Source organism: Mixophyes fleayi, chromosome 7 (assembly GCF_038048845.1).
Source record: "Mixophyes fleayi isolate aMixFle1 chromosome 7, aMixFle1.hap1, whole genome shotgun sequence".
Taxonomy (NCBI): Eukaryota; Metazoa; Chordata; class Amphibia; order Anura; family Limnodynastidae; genus Mixophyes; species Mixophyes fleayi.
The window spans coordinates 38,735,380-38,762,456 of NC_134408.1; the positions used below are offsets into that span (position 1 = coordinate 38,735,380).

At 39.1% G+C, this 27,077-nt stretch overlaps 1 protein-coding gene across 1 annotated transcript in view; it reads left to right on the forward strand.

Annotated features, from left to right (window-relative positions):
- Window positions 1-27,077, forward strand: part of DNAH3 (dynein axonemal heavy chain 3) — a 245,542-nt gene that overhangs the window by 58,040 nt on the left and 160,425 nt on the right. Inside the window, 9 exon segments of the mRNA XM_075179716.1 lie at window positions 1,028-1,153; window positions 3,054-3,249; window positions 11,839-12,073; window positions 14,330-14,489; window positions 15,689-15,794; window positions 17,893-18,071; window positions 21,786-21,970; window positions 23,362-23,369; window positions 25,515-25,591. Coding sequence (XP_075035817.1) covers window positions 1,028-1,153; window positions 3,054-3,249; window positions 11,839-12,073; window positions 14,330-14,489; window positions 15,689-15,794; window positions 17,893-18,071; window positions 21,786-21,970; window positions 23,362-23,369; window positions 25,515-25,591 — 1,272 coding nt within the window.

Below are 27,077 nucleotides of genomic sequence, written 5' to 3' on the forward strand. Positions count from 1 at the left end.
TGTATGAACATCCCTCCTTCCCTGTTGATTCCTGATATTTCATTCTTGGGAACGTGAACATGGGCATGTTCCCAAGTATGTAAGAAGTTCTAGAGTTCAGACCCTCTTCAGTGAGTTTTGGGTGTAAAACATATTCCTCTACCAGGTAATCTAGAGTTTGGCACTGGTAAAGCAAAACAGAACTGGTTTAAAGAAGCAACAAATCTAGTCCTCTTAGGGATCTAACGCATTTCTTTACCTGTCTCTCTGTCAAATGGGCAGCAAGGCCACTTACTACTGCATCTCTGTTCTCCTAGCGCATTCTATTGTCCAGGTCATCTTGTTAGTAGTTGTCTTTGCAACCTAAAATAATGTCCAAATTGTCCATATGTCTGTGTTTTTGTCTATAACAATGGCTCCTTCCAGGGCATGCATGAATCTTATTAATCTGGTTGCTTGTGTCTCAGTCTCTTTGAGTGTCTGGGCGCATATCTAGTTTCTGCTATGGGGTAATGAGTTTTCATCCCTTCAGCCAGTGGCGGAACTACCATTGTGCAGCAGGTGCGGTGCACAGGGACCCATGGAGATAATGGGGCCCACTGCACAGGGAATTAGCAAGCTGTGGGCCCCGCTTCCCTCCTCCCCACTCCCTGCATCGAGGCCCACAACTCGTTAGTTCCGCTTCTGCCTACAGCTATCTTATATTGATGCCAAGTATGGGTATAAGGAAACAATTTGCCCCCAGTGTCAATGTAATTCCATTAAATGGATCACATATATGAATAGCATATAGCCAATTTGTATAAGCTGGTTAAAATGCAAAACCAACATTCCATCACTACTGATACTTTTACCAGTTTATATGTAACATTATGTAGGGCATATTTGGTACATGGTAATTGAAGTTACTTTAGAACCATTCTGTGAATAAAACGTTAGCTAGGCCATTATATATGAGATTACATTTTATAACCTGTAACCTTTCACATCAGAACCTTCCTTGTAGAACAAAGACAATCCCACTGTGTCCCTGTGTGTTCCATTTTAGGTTCAGTGATTTAAGATTTGTGCGTACCAAGGAAATGCTAGCTGGCAATTTGCCTCTGCTTCCTGCTGAATTTGAAGAACTGATACAAAAGCATTGTCTTGAAGCTCGAACTACATTGAGAAATAAGTAAGTATATTATGCACACGTGTGGGCTGCATTAATAGTGTATATATCTGTACTGCTAATAACAGTTATTAACCTGCAATTACATATAACACTTCTGAGCTGTTACATCCTCTCATTACTGGTAATCTTTAATTTTGCTGCCAACGGGGAATGTATCACATTGTACAGTGTTATTTTCCTGGCTACAAGTTTATTGAAGCACATGCAGTACAGAGGGTAAATTAGTCATCTCAGTCACAATAACACATTCATTAAAGGTGCTCCGGTAATTCACTCCCATGTTGAGAGCACTGCAGCCATAAAGCTAATCAAAATCCAATTACTATTCTAATGCTGCAATGAATTCATATGACTATCCCTTAGCCTGTATGCCTTCAAACGGTCATTGCAAACCCACCTGTTTATAAAAGCCTACTAGTTCTCCATTTACCCATTTCACCGTGTAGTATAACTCACCCTATTTCATTATCCGTCTCTCCCACTCTTGCATCTTGCCCTCAGATCCTCTTACATTGGTTCATCCCATGTGTCAACTGTTTGTATGTCCCTTTCCCTTTAGATTGTAAGCTGTAGTGAGCAGGGCCCTCTTCACTCCTGTTCTCGTTACCTATAACTTTTGCTGATCAGCTACACTGTGTAACTCCTCCTTGGGCTCTATGCTCATTGATTCCACTTCTCCATTGTTATTGAACTTCTTTTAGTGGCTTTAAACCTGTTAGTTGCACCCATAGTAATGGGCACAGGTTTCAACCTGCGCTGAATATAGCCTAGTAGCTGTGTTGAGAGTTGTAGTGTTATTTGTTTACTGTATTGTACTGTTATACCATGTACTGTCTTGTTGTTTGCCCTCTGTATGGCGCTACAGACCTCACATGGTGCCCTATAAATAAATGTTTATAATAATAATAATAATAATAATAATAATTCTCATGAATAATTAATTATATTTTATCAATGATTATTGTGTATCTCATATTGTAGTGGTCAATGTACAATTGCTTTCCTGCAGCACTTTTCATTTTGTGTGGTTATGACAGTAAGAGGACTTTAGGGGGTAAATGTATCAATCTGTGCATGTAAAGACATTGCCGCTTTAAATCTGTCCTGCAAAGTCGCCGAATACCGGTGACTTGCAGATTGGTACATTTACACACAGGACTGTCCTTATTACATGTGTCCCGGTCATATATTTAAATGTTCTTTTGCACTGGTAGAAGTTTGCCCAAGTTAAAGTTATCCTGGAAGGTGCAAGAGAAATCACATTGAAAGTTTCTTTGTTACCCCTGATGATTTTACAGCCTCCCACTAACCAGGGAATGCTCCTGTAAATACAAATCAAAAGAAACCTCAGAGCAAACCTGTTATCTCTCTTTTCTAAAACTGAGGAAAACAATACTGATTGATCCAATGATACAGTGTAACAACGTATATTAACTTTATTATGGCAAAAGTTAAAACACAAAAGCAATGATGTTAATATTTGTGGGATCACAAACTATGAACTGTAACTGTCTGAAGTTTTCAGTTCATTTAAACAGTTAAAAAAAAAAGTCCTCAGTCCAAAACGGTTTCCAGACAAAGCAAATATTAGTCAGTCCACAAATGAATCCAGACACATTAATAGTAGTCAGTTGTTACTGTATATTATTGTAGAAGATAATGTATTATTGAGAAGATGCATGCTCTACATTATGTGTTAAAAAATCTTTTATGGGAATATAAACTTTTTATCAATGTTTTATATGAATGTGTAGGCAAGTAAAGGATAGTAAGCCATATAAAAGAAGAGGTCATAGCAAATATATTGAATATGTGTGGTCTGGAGCTGCATGATGTGTCATCGTTTAAATCCATGTGATATTTCACTGCTGAACTCTGATTATGGTTCTGGTCATTTCAGATGGATACCAAGTTGTGCTGAACTTTTTATATCTGAGAGGGATAAGTGGACTCATTTAGTGCCCCATAATGACCATGACTCCACTTTGCAAGTTCAAGAGTTTTTTGCATGTGTTTCCTCCTTGATGTCTCTGCAGCTGCGTGGGATGGTCGTCAATTCTCTTCAGGACCTATTGTCTTTTTTTTCTATGCACAAGGTAATTAAAGACAGAATTATTAAACACAGTGCTGTACCTGTACAAAATTAGGCTTTCAGGACAAGCACATTAAAAAAGAAGTGTGGGGGCACATATATGAATATATTGTTGAAACTATGAATATAGTATATTACAGGTAAGTTCAAGCTCAAACATTCCCATCTGTTCTTTATATTCATCTTTTTATACCTCCAGAATTTCCTTGACATTCCATTTTACTCATCTCTCTGCATTCTGCAGTTCACTCTATGAGCTCTTTCAAACCTTAAATTATAATTTATAACACCCTTCGTCTATTAAATAAATAACACACTAAATATTTTTCTGCCCTAGGTATATAGGTAACCCTCACCTGCTCACTGTGGGGGTCCTGCACACCCCAAATGTAATAGAGAAGCAAAATAATGTAAATGCAACGGTACTCAAGAGCTACACCTTAGAGTTCAATATATGAAACACAATGGAATAGATTCATGGATAGATAAAACAATTGAATGAAATATAAATGAATCACTGGTAAAAACAACTGCCACAATTAAACTCAATGTGGATAGTGTAACAATTATGTAGCAATGTAAGTAATGAATATGGAGTACTTGCCTTACACTAGATCAGCGCTGGCCGGCTGGTGGTGCGTAGTCTAACGAACCCCCTGGTGTTCACCAAGAACCGCCGCAAGGCGGGATGGGCTTTGCTGCGGAGGATCGCAGGTCGCGGTCCACTGGTCTGCCTCTAGAGGTAAGGATTAGGAGGTAGCCCACGATAACACTGGAACTGGAAGGTAGTATCAAGATAGCCGAGGTCTGGTACACTTGGAATGGAGATGAATACGTTGTCAGCAAGCCTGGGTCTGGTACACTTGGAGTGGAGATAATACGTAGTCCACAAGCCTGTGTCTAGTACACTTGGAGTGGAGATAATACGTTGTCAGCAAGCCTGGGTCTGGTACACTTGGAGTGGAGATAATACGTAGTCAGCAAGCCTGTGTCTGGTACACTTGTAATGGAGACGAATACGTTGTCAGCAAGCCGGGGTCTGGTACACTTGGAGTGGAGATAATACATAGTCAGCAAGCCTGGGTCTGGTACACTTGGAGTGGAGATAATATGTAGTCAGCAAGCCTGGGTCTGGTACACTTGGAGTGGAGATAATACGTAGTCAGCAAGCCTGGGTCTGGTACACGTGGAGTTAATGTCTGAAAAGCCTGCAAGGAACTGGTACACGAGAAGCACCTAGTCAGGGTACATAGGAAGTTGCTCTGACGCTGTCCAGGTGTCAGAGCAGGACTTTAGTAGTGTTGCAGATTTGAATTCCCCACCCTGACTGTCATGTGACAGCGCCGCCGTGACCCGGAAGAAAGAGAGAATTGCGGCGCTGGAGCGAGGACAGGTGAGTTGTAAACAGATAGTACTGCTACAATAAAGATACTAAACATGTGTAAATCATGAGACATGTAAACATTGTTTCAATGCACATGAATCATCGTGCTATAATTGTGTTTGTTCAAAGCTCCATCTAATGAGATCAATCTGCATGCATAGTTGAATCTCACAAGGAACGTGAGAATGCAGCCTTCAAATGTCCGTGAATATTATAGCAAAAGGAGATGCCTATTGACAATAAATTGTATTGTGCCTATAGATATAAATTGTTCATAAATCACTAATACACAATAAATATTGTACAAATTCTGATTGTCTAATTTAAACCCCTTTGGACACAGTCTGTATATGTGATAAATTCCTGTAGATAGTACTCAGGGATGGAGAGATCGCGTTAGAAATGGTTAGCTTGGTGTGGCTCCTCTAGCATGATCAAGTGGATTTCACATGCCAGATCATGCCATGGATCTTAATCAGTACTCCGTGTCCCACGATGTGTAAATGTCATATGATTGTTACTTGCTGGTTTGCAACAATTGCAGCATAAGTGATGTTGCGATTGGAGAAAGAAATGAAGGCGCGCTCCCCAGATGGAAAAGCACTTCTATGGTCCATCCGATCGTAGAACACCTGTATAGGTGCAGGTCCGTGTTACCAGAGCTGAACCGTGCAGGGAAAACCAGTAGTTGAGCTGCACGTCCTTTTCTCCCAAACCTCACAGAGCAGTTTGGAAAGCTCTTGGAATTTCGGATCGAAAATAGCAGGCTGGAAATAATCCTTTTGTAACCTCACCACAGAGACAGGAGATGATGTAGATAAAGCTGTCCATCAGAAGTCAGGCAGTCAAACAGACACTTAAAACACGTCTTACGCGTTTCATTGCAATCATACAATTTCATCAGAGACATAATGATTTTTCACGTGATCCTATAAATAGTGTGTGCCTCAATTAACTGCTAATGATGCACACCTATGTATCATATAAAGTGGTATCTTTATCCACAAATCTTAAAAATAATATTGAAAAATATTCCAATTGTTTATCTAGATGATTTAATAAACTTTCTTCAATCAATAATATCCTTATTCTAAAACTAAGCAATTTATTATTCATTTATTATTTTGTTAATGTTTGAGCAAACTAACAATTATAACTTTATTGCTCTATCAAAACATATGGATATAACAAAAAATCTATAAAAATTTCAAATATCAAATGTAAAATTTATATAGATGACATACAGTATTCTATATAATGAACTCTATAATGAGGACTTTCCTTATATCACATTCTCATTCAATTCTAAAGATTCATTAAGACCTTAGGGATAAAGTGTGTGTAACGGGAAAATCCAAAAGACTTCTTGTTTACACAATTGTTTGCATCTATCTCCACCTCTTGGGGATGCTTTTACTAGTTCAACTCCAGTAATTTTTAGACAATCATGATTACTATTATGTCTATCTATGTAGTGTCTAGGGACACTATGTGTACTTACATGATTCAATATATTTATTCTATGCTCGTTAAAACATGTTTCAGAGGCCTAGTGTTTCTTCCTACGTAATAAAGTTTGCAACTGCATCTCAATACATATATCACAAAATATGAGTTGCAACTAATAAACCCCCTGATTTTACAATTTCTATCTTCAGATGATATTTCGATAAGCTCTATCTCTAACCTTATTAGATATGTTGTTAGTGTGTTTGTGTTTGGATACAACAAAAATGAATGCTGTTTTGATGAGGGGTTAGTTGGCAGTAGCTTGACCAAAGAGTATGCAGAACACATTTGTGTTCCTTGGCTCCTTAATGTTAAACGTCCAGATCGGAGGATCCCGAGATGACTCAGAGCCTGATTCGTGACAGTAGCAGAGAGTCACCGAACAGCAGATGGGGCAGAGGTGGACAGGCAGTCATGGCTTTCACGGAGGTACCAGAGGGCACAAACGATGTCAAACTTATGTCGTTTGTCATTTAGGTAATAGGTAATGGATTCCATGCCTGCAATATGCCATACATAGTTTTAAGGGCCAACATACTATGGGGGTCAGGGTTTTTCCAGTGGTTAGCTATCAAGGATTTGGCTGAGTGAATGTGAGATATCAGTTTATTAGAGGGAGCACTCTCTTTAGGCATAAGGCAGGAGAGAAGGAAGGCACAGGGGTCCTTAAACAACAGCCGTTCTGAGAAGGAACTAAGGACCGACAGGACCATGACCCAGAAGGAAACTGTGTGTGGAGAAGTGTGCCCCTCAGGCCTCGGTTCTGCCAGCAGCTCGGAGTAGATGTAGGAAACATTCTGGAGTGTTTATCAGGGGTCTGGTACCACCTGTAATACAATTTATAGGCTGTTTCATTAATTTGCATGGAGATAGAGCTAGTGGCAATCCGTTCCCTGACCTACTCCCAGCAAGACATGTCCGAGGGTGTTCCAGGTCCCTCTCCCAGTCTCGCTCATGACAGCCCTGGCAATCAAAAGCAATGTCAATCAGTCAATTGTAGATGGAAAAAGTCATACCCTTGGAGAACGGGGATAGTAAGCATAGTCGTTTAGAAAAGGTGAGGGCGAGTAGGGTGTCTGCTGGGGGAAGGGACATGAGAAAGTGACAAATCTGGAAAGATTCAAAGAAGAGGTGGCAGAAAGGGGTGTATTTTTCTGGTACATCAGAGAGGGAGGCACAGGCAGTGCCAGTAGTCAGGTCATTGGCCACCCTTATCCCTGCTCAATCCACTTTGTGAAGTGTGGAGACGAGTGTCCAGGAGAAAAATTTGGGTTATTCCATAATGGTAGCAGAGTGGAAATAGGGGTGGACAATTGAAATTTGGGCTTGCAAAACTCCCTTATTGATAAGCAAAATTTAAGGGAGGAGAGGGGGCTAGCCATAGGGAGTTTGTCAGCGCTGGGGAGGCCCCAAAGTGAAGAAATGAACTTCAACAAAGAGTGTTTCCAGGTCCAGCCAGGCTATGGTGTGGTAGGGAGCGTAAATGACAGCCAATTGCTGGCACAATCATAGGGGTCCTTCCCTTCCTTGTGAATGACCACAATGCGAGCCGCTAACATAGTTTTTGGAAAAGGGGCACCCTGAAGGATGGCGTTGAACAAGGAGCAGAGGCGAGGAACCAGGAGATTAGTAGTTTTTTAGAACAGTCCACGGAGAAAACATCAGGGCCAGAAGCCTTAGAGGTCTTTTGAGCTTTAATTACTGCAATGATTTCTTTCTCAGAAATATCTTCATTAAGAGTGTGTGAAGTTTGGCATGTTTAAGGAAATCCGCAATGGATGGGCCTGGACTGGGGGACTCACAATCCAGATTATACAGTTTAGAGTAGAATGAGTGGAATTCCCACCCAATCGCAGCCAGACTATAAGTAAGGGCACCTGTGGCAGTTTTAAGGGCCAAAACATTGTTTTTGGGATCAACTTATGTTGCACTCCAGGTTTTCCATTTGAATAGCCAGAGACAGGCGTTGCGAGGTGCACTATTTTTTGTGCCGCGAGGACATGCTAATCATGTTCCCCTACAGAACTGCATTATGTGCTTCCCACAGAGTCTAGGGGAGGTATCGGGGAGGTCATTAATGAGAAAATATTTCTCCAAGAGAGTTCGCAGGTGCTGTGTAAGTTGGGGGTCATGAAGGAGGGAATCGTTGAGCCTCCACATTGAGGAGCTAGGGCAGGAGGCAATATCAGAGAGCCTTGATGGGAGAGTGGTCCGACAATACCATCAGGTGAGTGTGGGCCAATTGAAGTTTAGGGTCAGATGGTTTGTGTGGAGAGTCATGTCTATCTCAGAGTATGTTTTGTGGACTGAAAACTAAAAGTAGTCCATAGAGGTGGGATCCCGAATCTGCCAGGAGTCAAAAAGGAGGTGGTGTTTGAGAAGGGATGACAATGCTTTAGACTTGGAGAACTCCGAGCTTCTGTTCGGAAGATGCAGACGGGGCCGACCTGTCGATCATGCTATCAACTACTGTGTTAAGAGCAAGAGTTTTGTACGCTTTTGTGGACTGTTCAAACCTTTGATGTTTTGAGTAAGAATCCTAAGAGAAAGAAGGCGTGTATGGGCCACCTCGGGTCTGTTGTGATCTAGAGAAAAACATAAACATAGAAAAGCTTCAATACCATACCAAAGTAAGTATGGAACTACAAGAAGTACATGGGGGGTGGTATGAGTGAGGGGAATGAGGGAGCTAGGGGTGGTGGACAAGACCAGGGTGGCGAGCAAGGGTTAGTCTGTGGTGCCAGGGGTAATGGGAGAAGATGTCATTGACAGAAGAGAGCCGAGCAAGAATGAGTAACCCAGAAGGGGGGCATGGGTGGCAAAATCAGAGAATACTAGGTCGTTGTAGGGGGGAGGGAGCTCCCACCCACCTTGGACAGGTGACAGAGAATCAGTTTTTGCGCAATATATACTGTGTAATAGCGATTTATGAACAATTTCAATCTATAGGCATAATACAGTTTATTGTCAATAGACACCTTCCTTTGCTGTAATATTTACGGATATTTAGAGGCTGCTTTCTCGCGTTTCTTGTGAGATTCCACTATACTTGCTGATTGATCTCATGTGATGGAGCTTTGAACAAACACAATTATATGATGATGAATTATGTGCATTGAAACAATGTTTACATATATCATGATTTACACATGTTTAGTATCTTTATTGTAGCAATACCATCCACATTGATCTCAGTTGAAGCAGCTGTCTTACCAGTGATTAATTTACATTTCATTAAATTGTGTATTATTTATTGACAAATCTATTCCATTGTGTTTGATATATTCAATTCTAAGGTATAGCTCTTGAGCGCCGTTGTATTCACATATTTTTACTTCTCTATCCTTCGTCTATTTGCCTTACTTTTCATGCATTGACTGGACAGGGACACAAGTGCAAGGGCTGTGAAAGCAAATGTAATGTTAATAATTGCATCCTTCAAAGTTCAAAGAGAAACATTCTTCTATGTGGAAATGCATATGTATAAATCATGGATAATTGGTGCTTTATTCCTGGGAACATATATATTAGATTTCCTTGAATTAATTAATTTGCATCTTGCGGCTGCAGTGAATTTGTAAAAACAGAGGCCAATTATTACTTTGAGCTTCAGTCCTGTCTGTACATAGTTTTTCCCACTATTCCACTATAATTCCCTTAGTACTGCTTCACAGTGTTTAATAGGACAGGTTTCAGCTTTCTTGCAGCCTATGTTGAGATAAGATTTAAATATATTGTTGGAGTATCTGAGTCACATGTGTTCACATAACTTGGCTAAAACACGCCACATTTCACACTCTTCTACTTTGGATCTGTATTTTCTGGTGAGAATTATATATTTTTTATCTGTGTCACTGTTGATAACAAATTATTTTATTTTTCAAATGATTGTATCCATACATCTGTATGATTGCACAACCAGATTCCAGAAACCCATTGGCCACACACTGGAACACTGGAAAATTTTGTCTGATTTGGATTTTGGTTATTCTATAAGGAGACCAAACACAGTGCAATATATGCCCCCAAACCATCTTTCTGAATGATGTTTAGATGGGATTTGACCACACAGAATGAAAAATAAGGTCAGCTTCAGATTGCCATTGGCTTGTCTGTGAAGATATTTGCCAATCTCGAAGTGAATCGTGCTGAAAGACCGGATTGTAGACACCAAAGAAGTTATAAATCGTAGGACAAACGTTTTTTAGTATTAGTGTTATTATTTATAGGCACTTTATCCTCAGTTTTTAATTTCCCTTTGGATTTGCTTAATGTAAATATTAAGGGATGAACATATGAAAATATTCTTCTAACCTAGTTTTTGTGTTGGTGCTATAAACTTACCTTGTAGAGCTCACCGTTCATTAGTCATGTCATTGTTTAGTTAAGTGATGGGTATCCTGACATACTTCAAGAGCCGCATATGCGTCCTTCCAGCCTTCAAATGGTCTACACGTGACTCTTATTTGAAGAATTAAAAAAGACCCAAAATGACCTTAGGATTCTCAGATTACTTATCCCAAAATCCCTCCAAATGATCCTCACTTGCCTTGAAATTCCACCACACGCCACAAAATGCCCCCACAAGAACTCCGCCCCCCACTTGCCGTAAAATGCCTCCTACATGTTCTTAGACCTCCACACATGATATCCAGACCTCCTCATTTGTCATTCAGATGACCTCCAGACCTCTCCCAAATCGTCATCATCATCACCATTTATTTATATAGCGCCACTGATTCCGCAGCGCTGTACAGAGAACTCATTCACATCAGTCACTGCCCCATTGGAGCTTACAGTCTAAATTCCCTAACACACACACAGATAGACAGAGAGAGAGACTAGGGTCAATTTTGATAGCAGCCAATTAATCTGCCAGTATGTTTTTGGAGTGTGGGAGGAAACTGGAGCACCCAGAGGAAACCCACGCAAACACGGAGAGAACATACAAACTCCACACAGATAAGGTCATGGTCGGGAATTGAACTCATGACCCCAGCGCTGTGAGGCAGAAGTGCCAGCCACTTTTTATTTTGTAATAGTAGTCATACTCTTTTTAATCTGATTTTTTTTTACACAATTAAACACAATGTAATTTTATTTGCATATTCCCTTTAGCACATTGGTTTCTATTTTGTCTAAAATCCAATATCATGGGATGTTCACTTATTAAATACTGTATTTCTGCTCAAAGTAATATGCTGCTTCTTTGTCTGTTAAAAATGAAATTCACAGTTAGGCAGCTTTGCATCCAGTTGGCAAATGCTGTGCACCAACAATACTCCCAGCAGTGCTGAATCCATCACTCAACTCTCTAGATGCTTTGTTGCATTCATAGAATAGTTTCTTTTTACTTCTCTGTATAGATAATTTGTGCTGCTATATAAAAATAGACCTTGCTTGCAGTTACTGGCATCATGTGGCTTATTGAATTTGACCAAAAGGAAAATTATGGAAGTTAACATAAAATCAGTTTACATAGAGAACAAAGGCTATCTCACTGTGTAATGAAATATATATATATATATATATATATATATATATATATATCTATCTATCTATATATATATATATATATATATATATATATACACACACACACATTAATCTTGAAGTTTGTGATAGCCTGTCCAGGTATAAGTATGAGTCATGTGACTATGTAACGTGATTATATTTCAATAATGATTTATATTTTACCAGGGTGGAAACGATTTTGGAGATACATATGACGACATGAAATTCTTTACTCCACAAATTCTCATTATCAAGCTTACAGTTGAAGAACCCAAAATTCTTTTTGATCCAGTTCTGGAGGAATGCTGGAATCTGATAAAACGCTGCTTCCAGGAGATTATTAAAAGTGCTGAAGGACTTCCGAAAGTATGTCCTGAAAAGTATCTAACATACAAAGAGGAATGTTTATAGAGCAACCATAGTAAAATAGAGAGTACAATGGAAGGATTGTTTTCAAGGACATTACATAGTTTCAGTTAAAAAAAAGTACATCAAAGTTTAACCTATCCTCATATATTCTCTTGCAGAAATCTTGGCCTTGCTCCAATAGTTCTCTCTCCTTATATGTCCTAGCATTTTATCCAGATGAAGGCAAAACAATCCCACCAGTGTAGCTGTCAATTTGTTAGTTCATCCTTACAGCAAGAAAACAACAAACAAAATCCTTCCGGATCCTATAAATAGAAATCAGATTCATTCCCTTGATCAATAACCACAATAATAAATTCCATTTCTTGTAAGAAAGACTTCCACTTTTAAAGCCATCTAATATAATCACCATTATACAGTATAGACATACAGGGGAAAAAAACCTTTCTATGCTGGACACTGTTTTTATTCCAATCTTAGTGGATGTTCCTTGTCATTTGCACAGTTTTCGGTATAAAAAGCTCATTAGAAAAATCTTTGTATTGACCTTGGATATATGAATACATACTAGTGAGGTCACTTTTTTTTGTGAAGAACTCAAATTTGTTTTTAGAATATAATCCCCTAATTCCCATAATTTGTAAAGTTACCCATCTCTGACTCATCTCAAGGTAATGTGCATTTTGTAGATTGCTGCCCAAAACGACTCATATTTGAAATGTGTTCTGACAAGTGACTTGTACAGTGGTAAAATTATGTTTGCATCGCATGCCCCACCCCACTTTGTATGCATCCCAGGATTGTATATGTAAAGAAAATGAGAATGTAGACTCCCTACGGAGAGTATAAAATAGCCAATATTTAATGCAAATGGTAAAGATAGAGCACAATGGTATTTTATTAATGGGAAAGTTTAACAATTCATATATATTGGAAACCTGAATCAGTTCTGGCATCATTATCTTTATATATACCTTCCGTCAATGTAGGTCTTAATCAGTATTTTATATATACACAGGCATGTCCCACTTTGCTATATTACCTTCCCTAAACATGATATACCCATGCAAATGTACTGCCTAATTATGTATCTTGTTCAGCCATATTTCATTGGGAGAAGAAAAAAATAGAATAACATTTATTAGGAGTCTTATGTCTCTCCAAAAAGGAGTAAGCTTAGCGCACCGCCACCAATGGTCCAGCGACAGTGCACTTTTGCCAACATGTGTCTGATACATCTGGATTTATTTTATCTAGTCTTAATAGTACATAGTACCAACAGAATAATAGTTGCTTGCTTTGATTTAGATGCAGGGGTATTTTCTCTGATTTATGGAAGCCTCTGAAAGATATATAGAAGCCTTGGTAGGATATTCACAGCATTGACATACCCTTTCTAGGATAAGAGACTTTTGCTGCATTTAGCTAGATCCAATTTGATCTGTGTTAGTAGAGGAGGGAGGTTGGCCTGGAAGAGTTAGTGGTATTGTTTGGTAATGTACACTCCCATTGATTGTTTATCCAATAGACTGACTAGGGTGTAGCCTAGTTCGCAAAGTTTTTGTGACAGGGATATTCTGAACAACATTTTAAAATGTAAGAGAATAGTTGTTCTCCACAGTAAAATAAAACATCAAAGAAAATTGTAGTATGGTTTTACTAGTGACATATTCCTATGGTAAGGGCTGAAGACCATGTCATTCCTATGGTAAGGGCTGAAGACCATGTCATTCTTGGGCAGATGCTCGAGGTTATGCGTGTAGGAAAGACAAAGATGTCGATAGACGCAGGCGTGACAGCCCCCTTCATATCGTCACTCTTAGTGCTCATTCACGCCTCCGTTTTGCCATCCAGTTCAGATTTTAATGAAAACTAAACATGTGATAAAGATTGCTGTGACCCTTCTAAAATGGCAAGTGGAGCAGAGTTTCGTAAAACACAGGAACATTAAAAAGGCGTTGGGGAGGGGGGTTAAAGGAAGCTGGATTTTAAACTAAGGACAAAATTGTCTTTGCCAACCGTGTATTAGCCTGGCGTGGGCGGTGAGGGGGCACTATGTGCGTATTAGCCTTGGGCAGCCTGAACCCTTAATCAGGCCCTGTAAAGTCGGGGATACTTCAAATATTTTTCAATACACATTTCTTTGACTCTCAGGGAGAACGATCCAGTACCACATTTTATAGCCTGAATACCTACCATTGGATGCCAACAGTATGGGAAGTTTGGGATTTTGAGATTGTTAAGAGTACGTCGTCTGCATATTACTGGATAAATGTCCCAAATACACCTCATGCTGTGGTTTTACTAGCAAGATTTCATATTTTCTTACAGGTGGAAGTTGACCTTTTTCCAGATATTCAGATGGAGAACAGTTCCCTCAGTTCCGTCAAACAAGAAGAATCCTTAGTTTTTGAGTATGTCAACAAAACACGGGAGATTTTCAACATGAACATAATTGGTCCTCAAAAGTGAGTTGCTCTACCATCCAACATTTTCCGTTTAACTGCATGTGATGTGAATGTAAAACATTGGTTATAATTTGTCATCATCCATATGTTTGTAATGCACAATTTGGGATGGTGTAATGGGTTAACATCAAGTCACCAGCCAAAGTCTTGATTCGGGGTCAACCAGGAACTTTATTGTGAGGCTCCACAGCACAAGTCCCATGTACCAGAGCTATGCTTTACGTTCAGAGGTCTGCTAGAGGAGAGGTGTGAGACTTCCATCCTCCCCAGATACCTACCATCACTAGACTGAATCTGAGCGCTTAAATGGGCCCAAACTCCTTCTCTAGGAGGATAACCCTTTCCTCAAATGTCTTGCAATATTATTATGTCAAATTCTATTGAAATAAAAAGCCCCAGTTCAGAATCTAGCATTAAACATAGTAGGCCTGCGTCTCAGACAATTCATTTGCATTTGAGATTTGACTGAGACCTAAACTGATTTGATGCAATTATAGAGAAAACAACATTGATTTGAAATTACTGTCAATAAATATTTTCTCAATATTAATAAGCAAATAGGATGTCAAAGGGCATGCTGGCTCCTTAATCTGCGCTAAAAAGTAAAAATCAAGTGATAAATGTGGAGATTCCATTTGTGTTAATGGTACATTTATAAAGTGGTGTGCAGCAGGATCCCAGTATCTGTTTCTGGGTCGCATATGGAATACATTATTTTGGAAACAACCACTTATGCATTCCTAGAATGATTACACTGATATTTGAGGTCCCAGCAAGACATATTAAGATGCAAAAAAACAAATTATCAGTATAATGGTGTTGTACAATAAGCCAAAACAACGGGCTGGTGGATCAGAAATTAGTTTTGTTTCTGTATGATTTGGTAAAAAATATTTAATTAAAACATTTTGAAGTTTGGTTACAATTTAATTTTGGAGTACAATTGTCAATGTGATTAGACAAACCAGGTTGTGACTACACAGACGCTCTTAACAGACATACTTATCTGCTGTTCTCTTTAAAATCAGATTTTATTTATACATTTTCAGTGTATTTATGTTTGTTTGTGGCTGAAATGCGCTAAGTTACTTGTTCGCCATTTGAATCACACAGCTTAATGTATTGAAGTTCTAGAATTTCATGGAAAATTAATTTATTGTAATACTTATGTTGTAAAAATTTCTGTGCTTCTCCTTTAGGTACTTAAATGTTTATAAAAAATACAGTGACCTTTTAAACAAGAAAGCTCAGCAGGACATTATTGCATTTCTTAAGGAAAAGCATTCACTGCAGGCCTTCACTAAGGTAATGAGAAATGAAAATTTTATATATAAGATGATGCTTGGAAAAGAGTGTTCTGTTGTAGTTAGTTGTTCACCTTTTTAAAAGGAGCTAAGAGAGGCTTTATTATAGCCTAGACTGTTCTTTACATGGTGGGTGGTGTGGCAAACATCATGTGTCAGTAAGTATAAGTACGTGTATAATGAGCAAAAAAAGTTGATTATAGATATGTAATAGGTTGCTTGCTTGTATGATGTTTTGTTGTGGCACAAGTGACATCACACACTGCACACAAAGTTTCAGGATAGATTTTACATGTCTGACTTCATTACTCTTCAGATGTAACTGATATCTACTCATGCCATGTGTATGCACACAGTGGGCCTGATTCATTAAGGAAGGTAAAGGTTGCATCGTTTTGGAGTTATTTTGCAAAATGCTATCCCGCCATTTACAAGGATGCATTACCATTGTCCTCTGGAAAATGTGACAGTGGCAATACACCTGTGCACCTGCCACATATATCAGTGCATGTTACGGGGCCCATGGCCTGCAATATACCTTCGATGGAAGAAATTTTACATATGTTGTAGTATATGAAGATATTCTTTAGTTCTTTTAATATAGTGATTGATAATATATTTATTTATTCATTATACTGCGTTGTTAAAATCTCTACATGTAATGTAGTGTATAAAAAAGTGATTATATTAATTGTTAATAAAGTAATTTAGTCATTAAATTTCAGTTTAATTTAAGGCAGGTACCGTCGGGTTTCTCTAATGTGTGTATATATATTATATATATATATATGTATGAGTGTGTATATATATATATATATATCTATATATATATATATATCTATATATATATATATATATATATCTATATATACCTATATATATCTATAGAGGGCGCATTTGGGATAAAAGAAAGGGAACGGTGGCAAAGTAAGTCCAGCCGGTTCCCAGCAACAACAGACAGGGTGGCATAGGTGGTTATATATATATATATATATATATATATATATGGGACCACCATAGGATAAAACTGATAGGGAGACTGGTGTTCATTGAATTTATTGGAAGAGATGGCCTGAATATATACAGGGTGATTTAAAAGTCGCAGTACACCCTTTTATTTCAAAAACTCTACAGGAATTGGGCCGATTGGCCGATTTCAAGATGGCGCCCATGTTTGGTACATACCGTAAAAGATAGACCACGTCACCCATACCTTACTGGAGTATTCAGGTTTCCCAATTTCCTGTAGAGTTTTTGAAATAAAAGGGTGTACTGCGACTTTTGAATCACCCTGTATATATATATATCTATAGATATATATAGATATATCTATAGAGGTATATATACATTTTCAAGCTGGCCAATTGTTTTTTTTGCCAATGTAAATTTTTAGCTCTGCTATCCCATTCACAGAGAAAACATGGGAATGTATTCTTATGTGGTCACCTTGTAGTTGTAGTTGTGTGTGTGCAATGTTCCTTTAGACAGTGTGGGGTTCAGGCCCATGTGGACCTTAATCTGGCACTGGGCGGGGGGGAAATTTTATGACGAGAACTGAATTGCAACGTTCTATACTACCGACTGAATTAATTTAAGACAATGTTTTATAATAAATGTAGGCAGAATACATTTATTATTTTAAAGAATATGGAAAAAATTACGTATTCATAAATACACGTTTTGCAGAAAAACGTGATGTGATATGCAAAATCAGGAGTCATTTTCATGTTCAGAAGCCAAAAATCTTTAAGTATCACATAAATTAGTTAAAAATGTTTTTTCATCGTAGACCTGTGTAATAAATAACACTTGCTACTTCAGTCTTGCCCATCACTAAATATACTGTATCTTATTTTCCATTGACCAAATTTAAGTTATATATTCAACCTTATATATTCTTTTTATATCAATTTTGGCTTTAATTATTTTTTTTTGTCTCAAATTAATGATTTGTATACTTTTTATACATGTGTGTGGATTCCTCACTTCTCGAAACTCCAGATTATCATTTTATTATCTACATCTTTTATTTACTTATGTTGTTAGTTTTGATCTACTTGAACAGTAACTTGAGAGTTCTGTTGATTTCTTTTGCACAGCAAATCAACAATCTATCACAACTGCGGGGAGACATTGCATCTATGCATGTTACTGTTCCCCTGGCTATGTTCTGTCTGGATGCCTTGCGTCTGAATGAGGATCTTTGTTCCAGAGCCCAAAAATTAAAAGATCATCTCATCCAGTTTGAAGTGGATGAAAACAGAGAGCTGAATAAGAGGTGAGCTATTGGACACAATTAAACTAAAAACTCTTAGCCAGACAAGCAATTCTAGGGGGTATATTTACTAAATGGCAGGTTTGAAAAAGTGGAGATGTTGCCTATAGCAACCAATCAGATTCTAGGGCCTGATTAATTAAGGATCATGACAAAACAGTCATTATTTAACTTATGTGCAAAACAGAATACTAATTTGCACCCCTTGCATTGTAACATGGTTTTGTCCAGGAGACTGAAATAAGAAGTTTTGCAAGTTAAGATCCTTAATGAATCATGCCCCTAGTTATCATTTATTTAGTACATTCTACAAATAGAATCTGATTGTTTGCTATAGGCAACATCTCCACTTTTTCAAACCCACAATTTAGTAAATATACCCCTAGGACTCCGTTTGTCATTAAATGATCCCAATGATCTCCCTCGGTCTGTGTGTGTGTGTGTGTGTGTGTGTGTGTGTGTGTGTATGTTAGGGGATTTAGATTGTAAGCTCCAATGGGACAGGGACTGATGTAAATGAGTTTTCTGTACAGCGCGTGGAATTAGTGGTGCTATATAAATAAATAAGTAGATGATGGTGATGATGATGAAGAGGTGTACCCAATGAGAATTTTGAAAAGTAATTGTTTTGAAATGTCTCTGCCACTTAGTTTATTATTTGCTTACACTGTTGGTACAAGGAGATGAAAGATGACACGCCCTCCTTCTTTCTCACAGAGTGTGAGAATGAAGGAGGCCACAGATAGTGAAGATGAAGGGGCACACAGTGTGAGGATGAAGGAGGGCACACAGAGTGAGGATTATGGGGTGCACAGAATGTGAGGATAAAGGAGGGCACAGAGTGTGAGGATGAAGGGGCGCACAGAGTGTGAGGATGAAGGAGGGCACAGAGTGTGAGGATGAAGGAGGGCACACAGAGTGAGGATGATGGGGCGCACAGAATGTGAGGATAAAGGAGGGCACAGAGTGTGAGGATGAAGGGGCGCACAGAGTGTGAGGATGAAAGAGGGCACAAAGTGTGAGGATGAAGGGGCACACAGAGTGTGAGGATGAAGGAGGGCACAGAGTGTGAGGATGAAGGGGCACACAGAGTGTGAGGATGAAGGAGGGCACAAAGTGTGAGGATGAAGGGCCGCACGGAGTGTGAGGATGAAGGGGCGCACAGAGTGTGAGGATGAAGGGGCACACAGAGTGTGAGGTTGAAGGGGCACACAGAGTGTGAGGATGAAGGGGCACACAGAGTGTGGATGAAGGGGCACACAGAGTGTGAGAATGAAGGAGAACACAGAGTGTGAGGATGAAGGGGCGTACAGAGTGTGAGGATGAAGGGGCACACAGAGTGTGAGGATGAAGGAGAACACAGAGTGTGAGGATGAAGGGGCGTACAGAGTGTGAGGATGAAGGGGCACACAGAGTGTGAGGATGAAGGGGCACACAGAGTGTGAGGATGAAGGAGAACACAGAGTGTGAGGATGAAGGAGGGCACAGAGTGTGAGGATGAAGGGGCACACAGAGTGTGAGGATGAAGGAGGGCACAAAGTGTGAGGATGAAGGGCCGCACGGAGTGTGAGGATGAAGGGGCGCACAGAGTGTGAGGATGAAGGGGCACACAGAGTGTGAGGTTGAAGGGGCACACAGAGTGTGAGGATGAAGGGGCACACAGAGTGTGGATGAAGGGGCACACAGAGTGTGAGAATGAAGGAGAACACAGAGTGTGAGGATGAAGGGGCGTACAGAGTGTGAGGATGAAGGGGCACACAGAGTGTGAGGATGAAGGAGAACACAGAGTGTGAGGATGAAGGGGCGTACAGAGTGTGAGGATGAAGGGGCGTACAGAGTGTGAGGATGAAGGGGCACACAGAGTGTGAGGATGAAGGGGCGTACAGGGTGTGAGAATGAAGGAGGGCACAGAGTGTGAGGATGAAGGAGAGCACAGAGTGTGAGGATGAAGGGGCGCACAGAGTGTGAGAATGAAGGAGGGCACAGAGTGTGAGAATGAAGGAGGGCACAGAGTGTGAGGATGAAGGAGGGCACAGAGTGTGAGAATGAAAGAGAACACAGAGTGTGAGGATGAAGGGACGCACAGAGTGTGAGGATGAAGGAGGGCACAGAGTGTGAGGATGAAGGAGGGCACAGAGTGTGAGGATGAAGGAGGGCACAGAGTGTGAGAATGAAGGAGGGCACAGAGTGTAAGGATGAAGGAGAACACAGAGTGTGAGGATAAAGGGGGGCACAGAATGTGAGGATGAAGGGGCACAGTGTGATGATTTTTGTACATGTTGTTGTTTTATTTTGTTTGATCTTGTTCCTCTTAATATTAGCTGTAAATTATTATTTTACAGAAATATAATTGAAAAAAATATATAAAAATATTATTTTCCCTTGGATTTATGTGTATTATTTTTGCAAACAACTTACTAAGTATTTCTGTAATGACCTAAAAACTTATTACGTTATTTTACCCAACAACTTATAAAACAGGACTGCCTGGCTATTATTTTGGAGGGGTGCCTTCAAAAAATTATGGATACTCAAAGGTGCCGTGAACTGAATAGGTTTGGGAACCACTGGGTTAATCCATAGAACTGTAATTCCTCTATGATCACATATTGTAGCAAAGTTTTATTGAGTTTCACAAACGGTGGACCCTAGAGGTTTGGAAAAAAACATCTTATATGGCCTGATAAATCCTGGCTTTTGCTGTTTCATGCTGACGGGAGGAGGATATAGCAGATGCATTAGTCTAATTTGCCCGTTTGTCTTTTGTCTTTTGTTTCACACAGTCAATTAAATTTAGCATTTTTGTGCCTGTTTTTATTTTTATTTTTCCAATGTTTTACTGTCACTTGAAATCAAATATTTTTATTTAAATTTTGAAAAACAATACAAGAAAAAGAAATACATGACATAGTTCCAAGATATGTTGCATTCCACACAAATAGAAAAAACACAATAATAATCCAGATATCGCATCGTACAGCATTACAGAAAACATGGCGCCTGAATGACAATATGAAGTAACAGAGTACTAGAGTGTGTCCAGCACATTTAGCCCTTCTGGTGTAGGGGAAGTAATTAAACAAAGTACAGACGATGAGATGAGTGGGTGCTTGCGGAAAGCTAGTGGTGTCAGAAGGACCTACAGGGGAAGAGGAGAAGCAATCCCGAGATCTAACAGCAATACTATTATTATTATTATTATTATTATTATTATTATTTTAGTATTATTTACTATGCAATTTCTGGCAAAGAAATATCTGTCTAATTTCATACTAAATAAATAAACTTCCAAGAAATGTAGAAACTGACATTGTTAAAAAAAAACAGTGTACAGCCATAGAGCGTTATATAAAAGGATTAATAATACTCACAAATATGTGTGATATGTTTCCTTAACAGAACTTGATGTTTTTTACATTAAGACTCTCTATTAATACCTCCCCCTATTTGCTGCATGTAAGCAGGTGTGAAAGGAGTGGGTTTGTCCAAAACTGGATATCTCCTGGCTATTTAAGTTAAGATTACATATATTTTTTTATGCATTTTTTATATATTTTTATATATTGTTTATTTTCCGTTTTTTAAATATAGATTACAAAGTAAATGAATAACATCAGACCAATGATTATATTCTTTAAAGTGAAAATGTTGTCATCAGTATGGTATGTATTTTGTTGACAGTTCTGACAGCTTATTTTCTTTGCTTTGTCCATCCAGTATTTGTTCTAAGTACAGCAAAATAGCAGATCGAGTCAGCGAGGTTCCATCAACCACTGCAGACCTGGTTGCTCTTACCGATTTCCTCAGAACTTCAAGTACTGTCACTGTGTATAAGCTGAAGGATGAGATTTCAGAAGCAGCGAGCCGGTTAGCTTTCCTTCTGGATTACGCCACTCTCCAATGTAAGTGAAATACCAGGACAAAACAAAGCAATCGCGGTGATGATATTCCCTTGGGTGATTTCATTACAAATTCCGCTTTAACCTATAACAACCGATTGCAGGTTTGCATTAGTCTGCCATGCACTAGAATTAACAACCATATTAGTCAACAGTATTTAGTTTTCTTGGGTATTTAAAAATGTGCATCTCTGCTGTTGACTTTGGACAATGACAAATAATTTGATAGTGTACATTGGCTTAGAGATGCTGTTATGGAACTATACTCAATGGTCACTTTATTAGGTACACTAGGTAGGACCGCACTTTGCTCCAAGCACAGTCTAAATTGTTTGTGGCATGGATTCAACAAGGTTCTGGAAGCATTCCTTAGAAATCCTGGTTCATGTTGACATGATAGCCACATCCCAAAGGTGCTCTATTGGATTGACATTTGGTGACTCTGGAGGCCATTGGAGTAGACTGAACTCATTGCCAGGTTTGTGAAACCAACTTAAGATGACGTGTGCTGTGTGACATGGTAGGTTATCCTGCTGGATGTATTATCAGCAGACGGTGACCATAAATGGATGCACATAGTCAGCAACAGGTATTCTGTGGCATTTAAACAATGCTCAATTGGTTTTAAGGGGCCTAATGTGTGCCAATAAATCATTCCCCACATTATTACACGACTAACACCAACCTTCATCAAGGCAGGATCAATCCATGGATTCATGTTGTTTACTCCACATTCTGATCCTACCACCTGATAGTTGCAGAAGAAATCGAGATTCATCAGACCAAGCACCATTTTTCCGATCTTCAGCTGTCCAGTTTTGTTGAGCCTGTGCCCATTGTTGCCTCTTTTTTCTGTTCTTAGTGTAACCCAGTGTGGTGAACTGTCTCTTCTATTCCTATTTTCACTGTCTGTACCTTTTCCCATTTCTTCAAGCTCTTAATCATTTGACAAAAGCACAAAATATATATTTGAACATTGTAGAACTAATAATAAGGCTGTATCCTGAATAAATATACATATGTGGTATTTGTATTCAGTAGGTGTAACCTGAGGCTTTTGTGACAGAACAGAAAATAAAGCAGGCCTGTCTCCATTGCTTGATCATTATTCAGGCGTACATTAAAAACAACACAGACAACTGTAGTCACTGTGTTAGAAAGTCTGGCTGTATGTTTTGGTTCTACAACTGCACTGTTCCTACTACTCTATTAGTGACAACCCTACTTCCATTGGCATCTATGCATTACAGTAATTTATACTGAAGGGAAGCGTATTGCCCATAACATTTGTTTTAATAGAATCATATGTAAAGGTTCTAACTGGCCTATTTATCAATCTGCGACGATAAGATTTTATCAATAAAGTATCACCGGAGCAGCTGACCGTTACTCAGCTGCCTCAGTAATAGTTTTGTGTTTGGGGGTGGTAGGGCTTACTGGCCAGTCTCAGGGGATCTGCTAGCTCAGACTTAAGATTTCAGTTAGACTAACAAAAAAAATTATAATAAAATAGTAACAAAACAAAATAGATATAAATTTGGAAAAAAAATATTTTAAAGTTATTGACAATTGAAAAATGCTCCATTGAAATAATAAAACATATTTTCATTCATTATGACATGGCGATAACAGAAGAAGGATTGCAGCGTTACTTGTACCCCTTTGATCTTTGTTAAATAGGCTTCCTCATGCTTTTCTGTCACCGGTGAAACTTATCACCAACGGGGGCTACCACCAGCAATAGCAGTCATATCTCCAGCAGTTACCCCTTAATACATAGATTGAAGAAATATCTCCATTGAAAACACCTGTTTTCACCGGAAATAGGTCTTTTTGCCCTATTAATTAACAAGGCCCTAACTATAGTTACATTTGTAGCTGCTTCATATTTTGGGCCTGATTTAAAGAAACAGCGCAAAACTTGATCGTAGTTCCGACCATATTCAGATCGAAGCTGAGCTCAAGTTTAGTTTTGATTTGAATCTGGTTGTAAGTACGCTCTAAACGGTACTTGCCTTACGTAGACAGAGAGCAGACTGCAGTATACACACAAGCATATGTACAATATAAGGGCACATCAGAATGCATGCAAAAAATAATTATATTATAAAGTACACCAACAGCTATTAACGGTATAATCAGTAATATAAATATGAATTTTCCCCAAAAATTTAGTTTTTTTTTACATTCAGTACATAAATCAAGATACTTTCAATGCATACTGCACATACAATGTGTTATTATAATCTGTCTTATTTGCATGCAAATGTTCTGCGCAAGCTAGTGACAAGTATACGTTTAGTCCTTAAGACAAAGACTATACCATGTCAGCCATCAGTACCAGTCGGCACTTACACCTGCCCTGAAACCAGTGGCGGATCCAGGGGGGGGGCGTTCGGGGCAATCGCCCCCCCCCCCCCTCCCTAGCAGGGGCTTGCTGCCGGCGGCTGCACACTATGTGCAGGTCCGCTCAGCAGTGACAATGTGCTGCCCGGCTGCTCTGATTGTGTTTTAAACACAATCAGAGCAGCCAGGCAGCACATTGTCACTGCTGAGCGGACCTGCACATACTGTGCAGCCGCCGGCAGCCTTAAAAGGCAGAAAGGGGGCGGGGCCTAAATCGCCCCCCTAAATAGCCCGGGGTAGAAAATCTTTCTAGATCCGCCCCTGCCTGAAACCAAGCATACTTATGATTAAACCCAGGATTGAGTCTTCCAAATGTGCATCGGACCACTTTAAATTCGCCCTGAATGTACACCGCCAACGTTAGTCCACCTCTTGCCTCCCCTGTTCCGCCCCGCAAGTCGTAGCATGACATAAGTGTCATTTGCGTTCGGGCATGAATAGTATGCAATTGTGTTCATTGCTGCAAGGTCCGTTACTGAGCATCAGCAGAGCTATTTCACGCAAGATACGCTATGCAAACGTACGTACGTACGTACGAGCATGAAATTTATACATGCATTTTATGTACAGAACAAGTCTTCTCTTAATATTTGCTATTAACACATGCCTTTTACTGCTCTACAAATACACTGTTTTTACATCATCATTTACCTTCACAAACATTGTACAAAATAATAAGTCTTAATACTGTCAGAAAGTCTCTATGCAAGCACAATAGATGCAATTGGAGAGGAATATTTAAACATTTTAATGGAGGATTTAAAGGTAAGTTATTAGCTGAATACATTTTCATCCTCTGATAAGGAGCATTTAATGTATCATTTCTTTAGTTGGATTGTATAATAAATTATATATAAAGTTAAGTTTTAGCATATTTCAGTTTTTAAGACTGGATTTTCTTTACTTATACTGCACATATCTTAATCTATGAGCACTGTATTCTTTCTGGATCAGGTATATAGATTTCTGCTTTATCTTACATTTTCCTCTATAGTAACTGTAAACTTCCTTAATTAAAAACTATTGAAATATATATCATCATTATATCACTATTATTTTACCCTTGCTGCAATGATGCTGACATTGTTTTGCAGATGATGATATAAAGCTGAATAGCACTGTGTTTCATTGGCCCGAACAGATAGAAACAGTGTGTGAAGTCAATAATAACCGCTTAATGGGCAGGAGAGACCAGGCTGAAGATGAGCTACGCAAACGGTAAATATGGGCTATGTATTAATATATATGGATTTTGTATTAATATATATAAGTTATGTGTTAATATATATGGGCTATGTGTTATATATATGAGTTATGTGTTAATATATATGAGTTATGTATTAATATTCTGTATATGGGTTATGTGTTAATTAGGGATGAGCGCACTCGGATTTCTGAAATCCGAGCCCACCCGAACGTTGCGGATCCGAGTCGGATCCGAGACAGATCCGGGTATTGGCGCCAAATTCAAAAGTGAAACTGAGGCTCTGACTCATAATCCCGTTGTCGGATCTCGCGATACTCGGATCCTATAAATTCCCCGCTAGTCGCCGCCATCTTCACTCGGGCATTGATCAGGGTAGAGGGAGGGTGTGTTAGGTGGTCCTCTGTGCTGTTTAGTTCTGTGCTGTTTAGTTCTGTGCTGTTTAGTTCTGTGCTGTTTAGTGCTGTTTAGTGCTGTGCTGTTTAGTGCTGTGCTGTGCTGTGCTGTGCTGTGCTGTGCTGTGTTCTGCAGTATCAGTCCAGTGGTGCTGTGTGCTGTGCTCTGTCCTTCTGAGGTCAGTGGTGCTGCTGGGTCCTGTGCTGTGTCCTGTTCAGTCCAGTGGTGCTGTGTCCTGTGCTCTGTGCTTCTAAGGGCATAGTTATTTCCCCAATATTCCCCTGTGTTTAAAAAAATAAAAAAAAGTTTTTTTAAAAAATACCAAAAACTACTTTAATATTTTTTAATTACCACAAAATTTTCACAACCAATCCTGCAGTATAAGCCCATTGGTACTGCAATATTACCAAGTTCACACATTCAGCAGTAAAAGTCCAGTGGTACTGCAATATTACAAAGTTTACACATTCTGCAGTATCAGTCCAGTGGTGCTGTGTCCTGTGCTCTGTCCTGCTGAGTTCCGTAGTTCTGCTGGGTCCTGTGCCGTGTCCTGTTCAGTCCAGTGGTGCTGTGTCCTGTGCTCTGTGCTTCTAAGGGCATAGTTATTTCCCCATTATTCCCAAGTTTTTAAAAAATAAAAAAAAAGTAAAAAAAAATAAAAAATGTAAAAAAAAAAAAAATATATAATAATTATAACCAAATTTGCAAAACCAATCCAGCATTATAAGTCCATTGGTACTGCAATATTACCAAGTTCACACATTCTGCAGTATCAGTCCAGTGGTGCTGTGTCCTGTGCTCTGTCCTGCTGAGTTCCGTAGTGCTGCTGGGTCCTGTGCCGTGTCCTGTTCAGTCCAGTGGTGCTGTGTCCTGTGCTCTGTGCTTCTAAGGGCATAGTTATTTCCCCACTATTCCCAAGTTTTTTAAAAATAAGAAAAAAGTAAAAAAAAATAAAAAATTTAAAAAAAAAATAAAAAATAATAATTATAACCAAATTTGCAAAACCAATCCAGCAGTATAAGTCCATTGGTACTGCAATATTACCAAGTTCACACATTCTGCAGTATCTTGTGCTACATATAATGGAGACCAAAAATTTGGAGG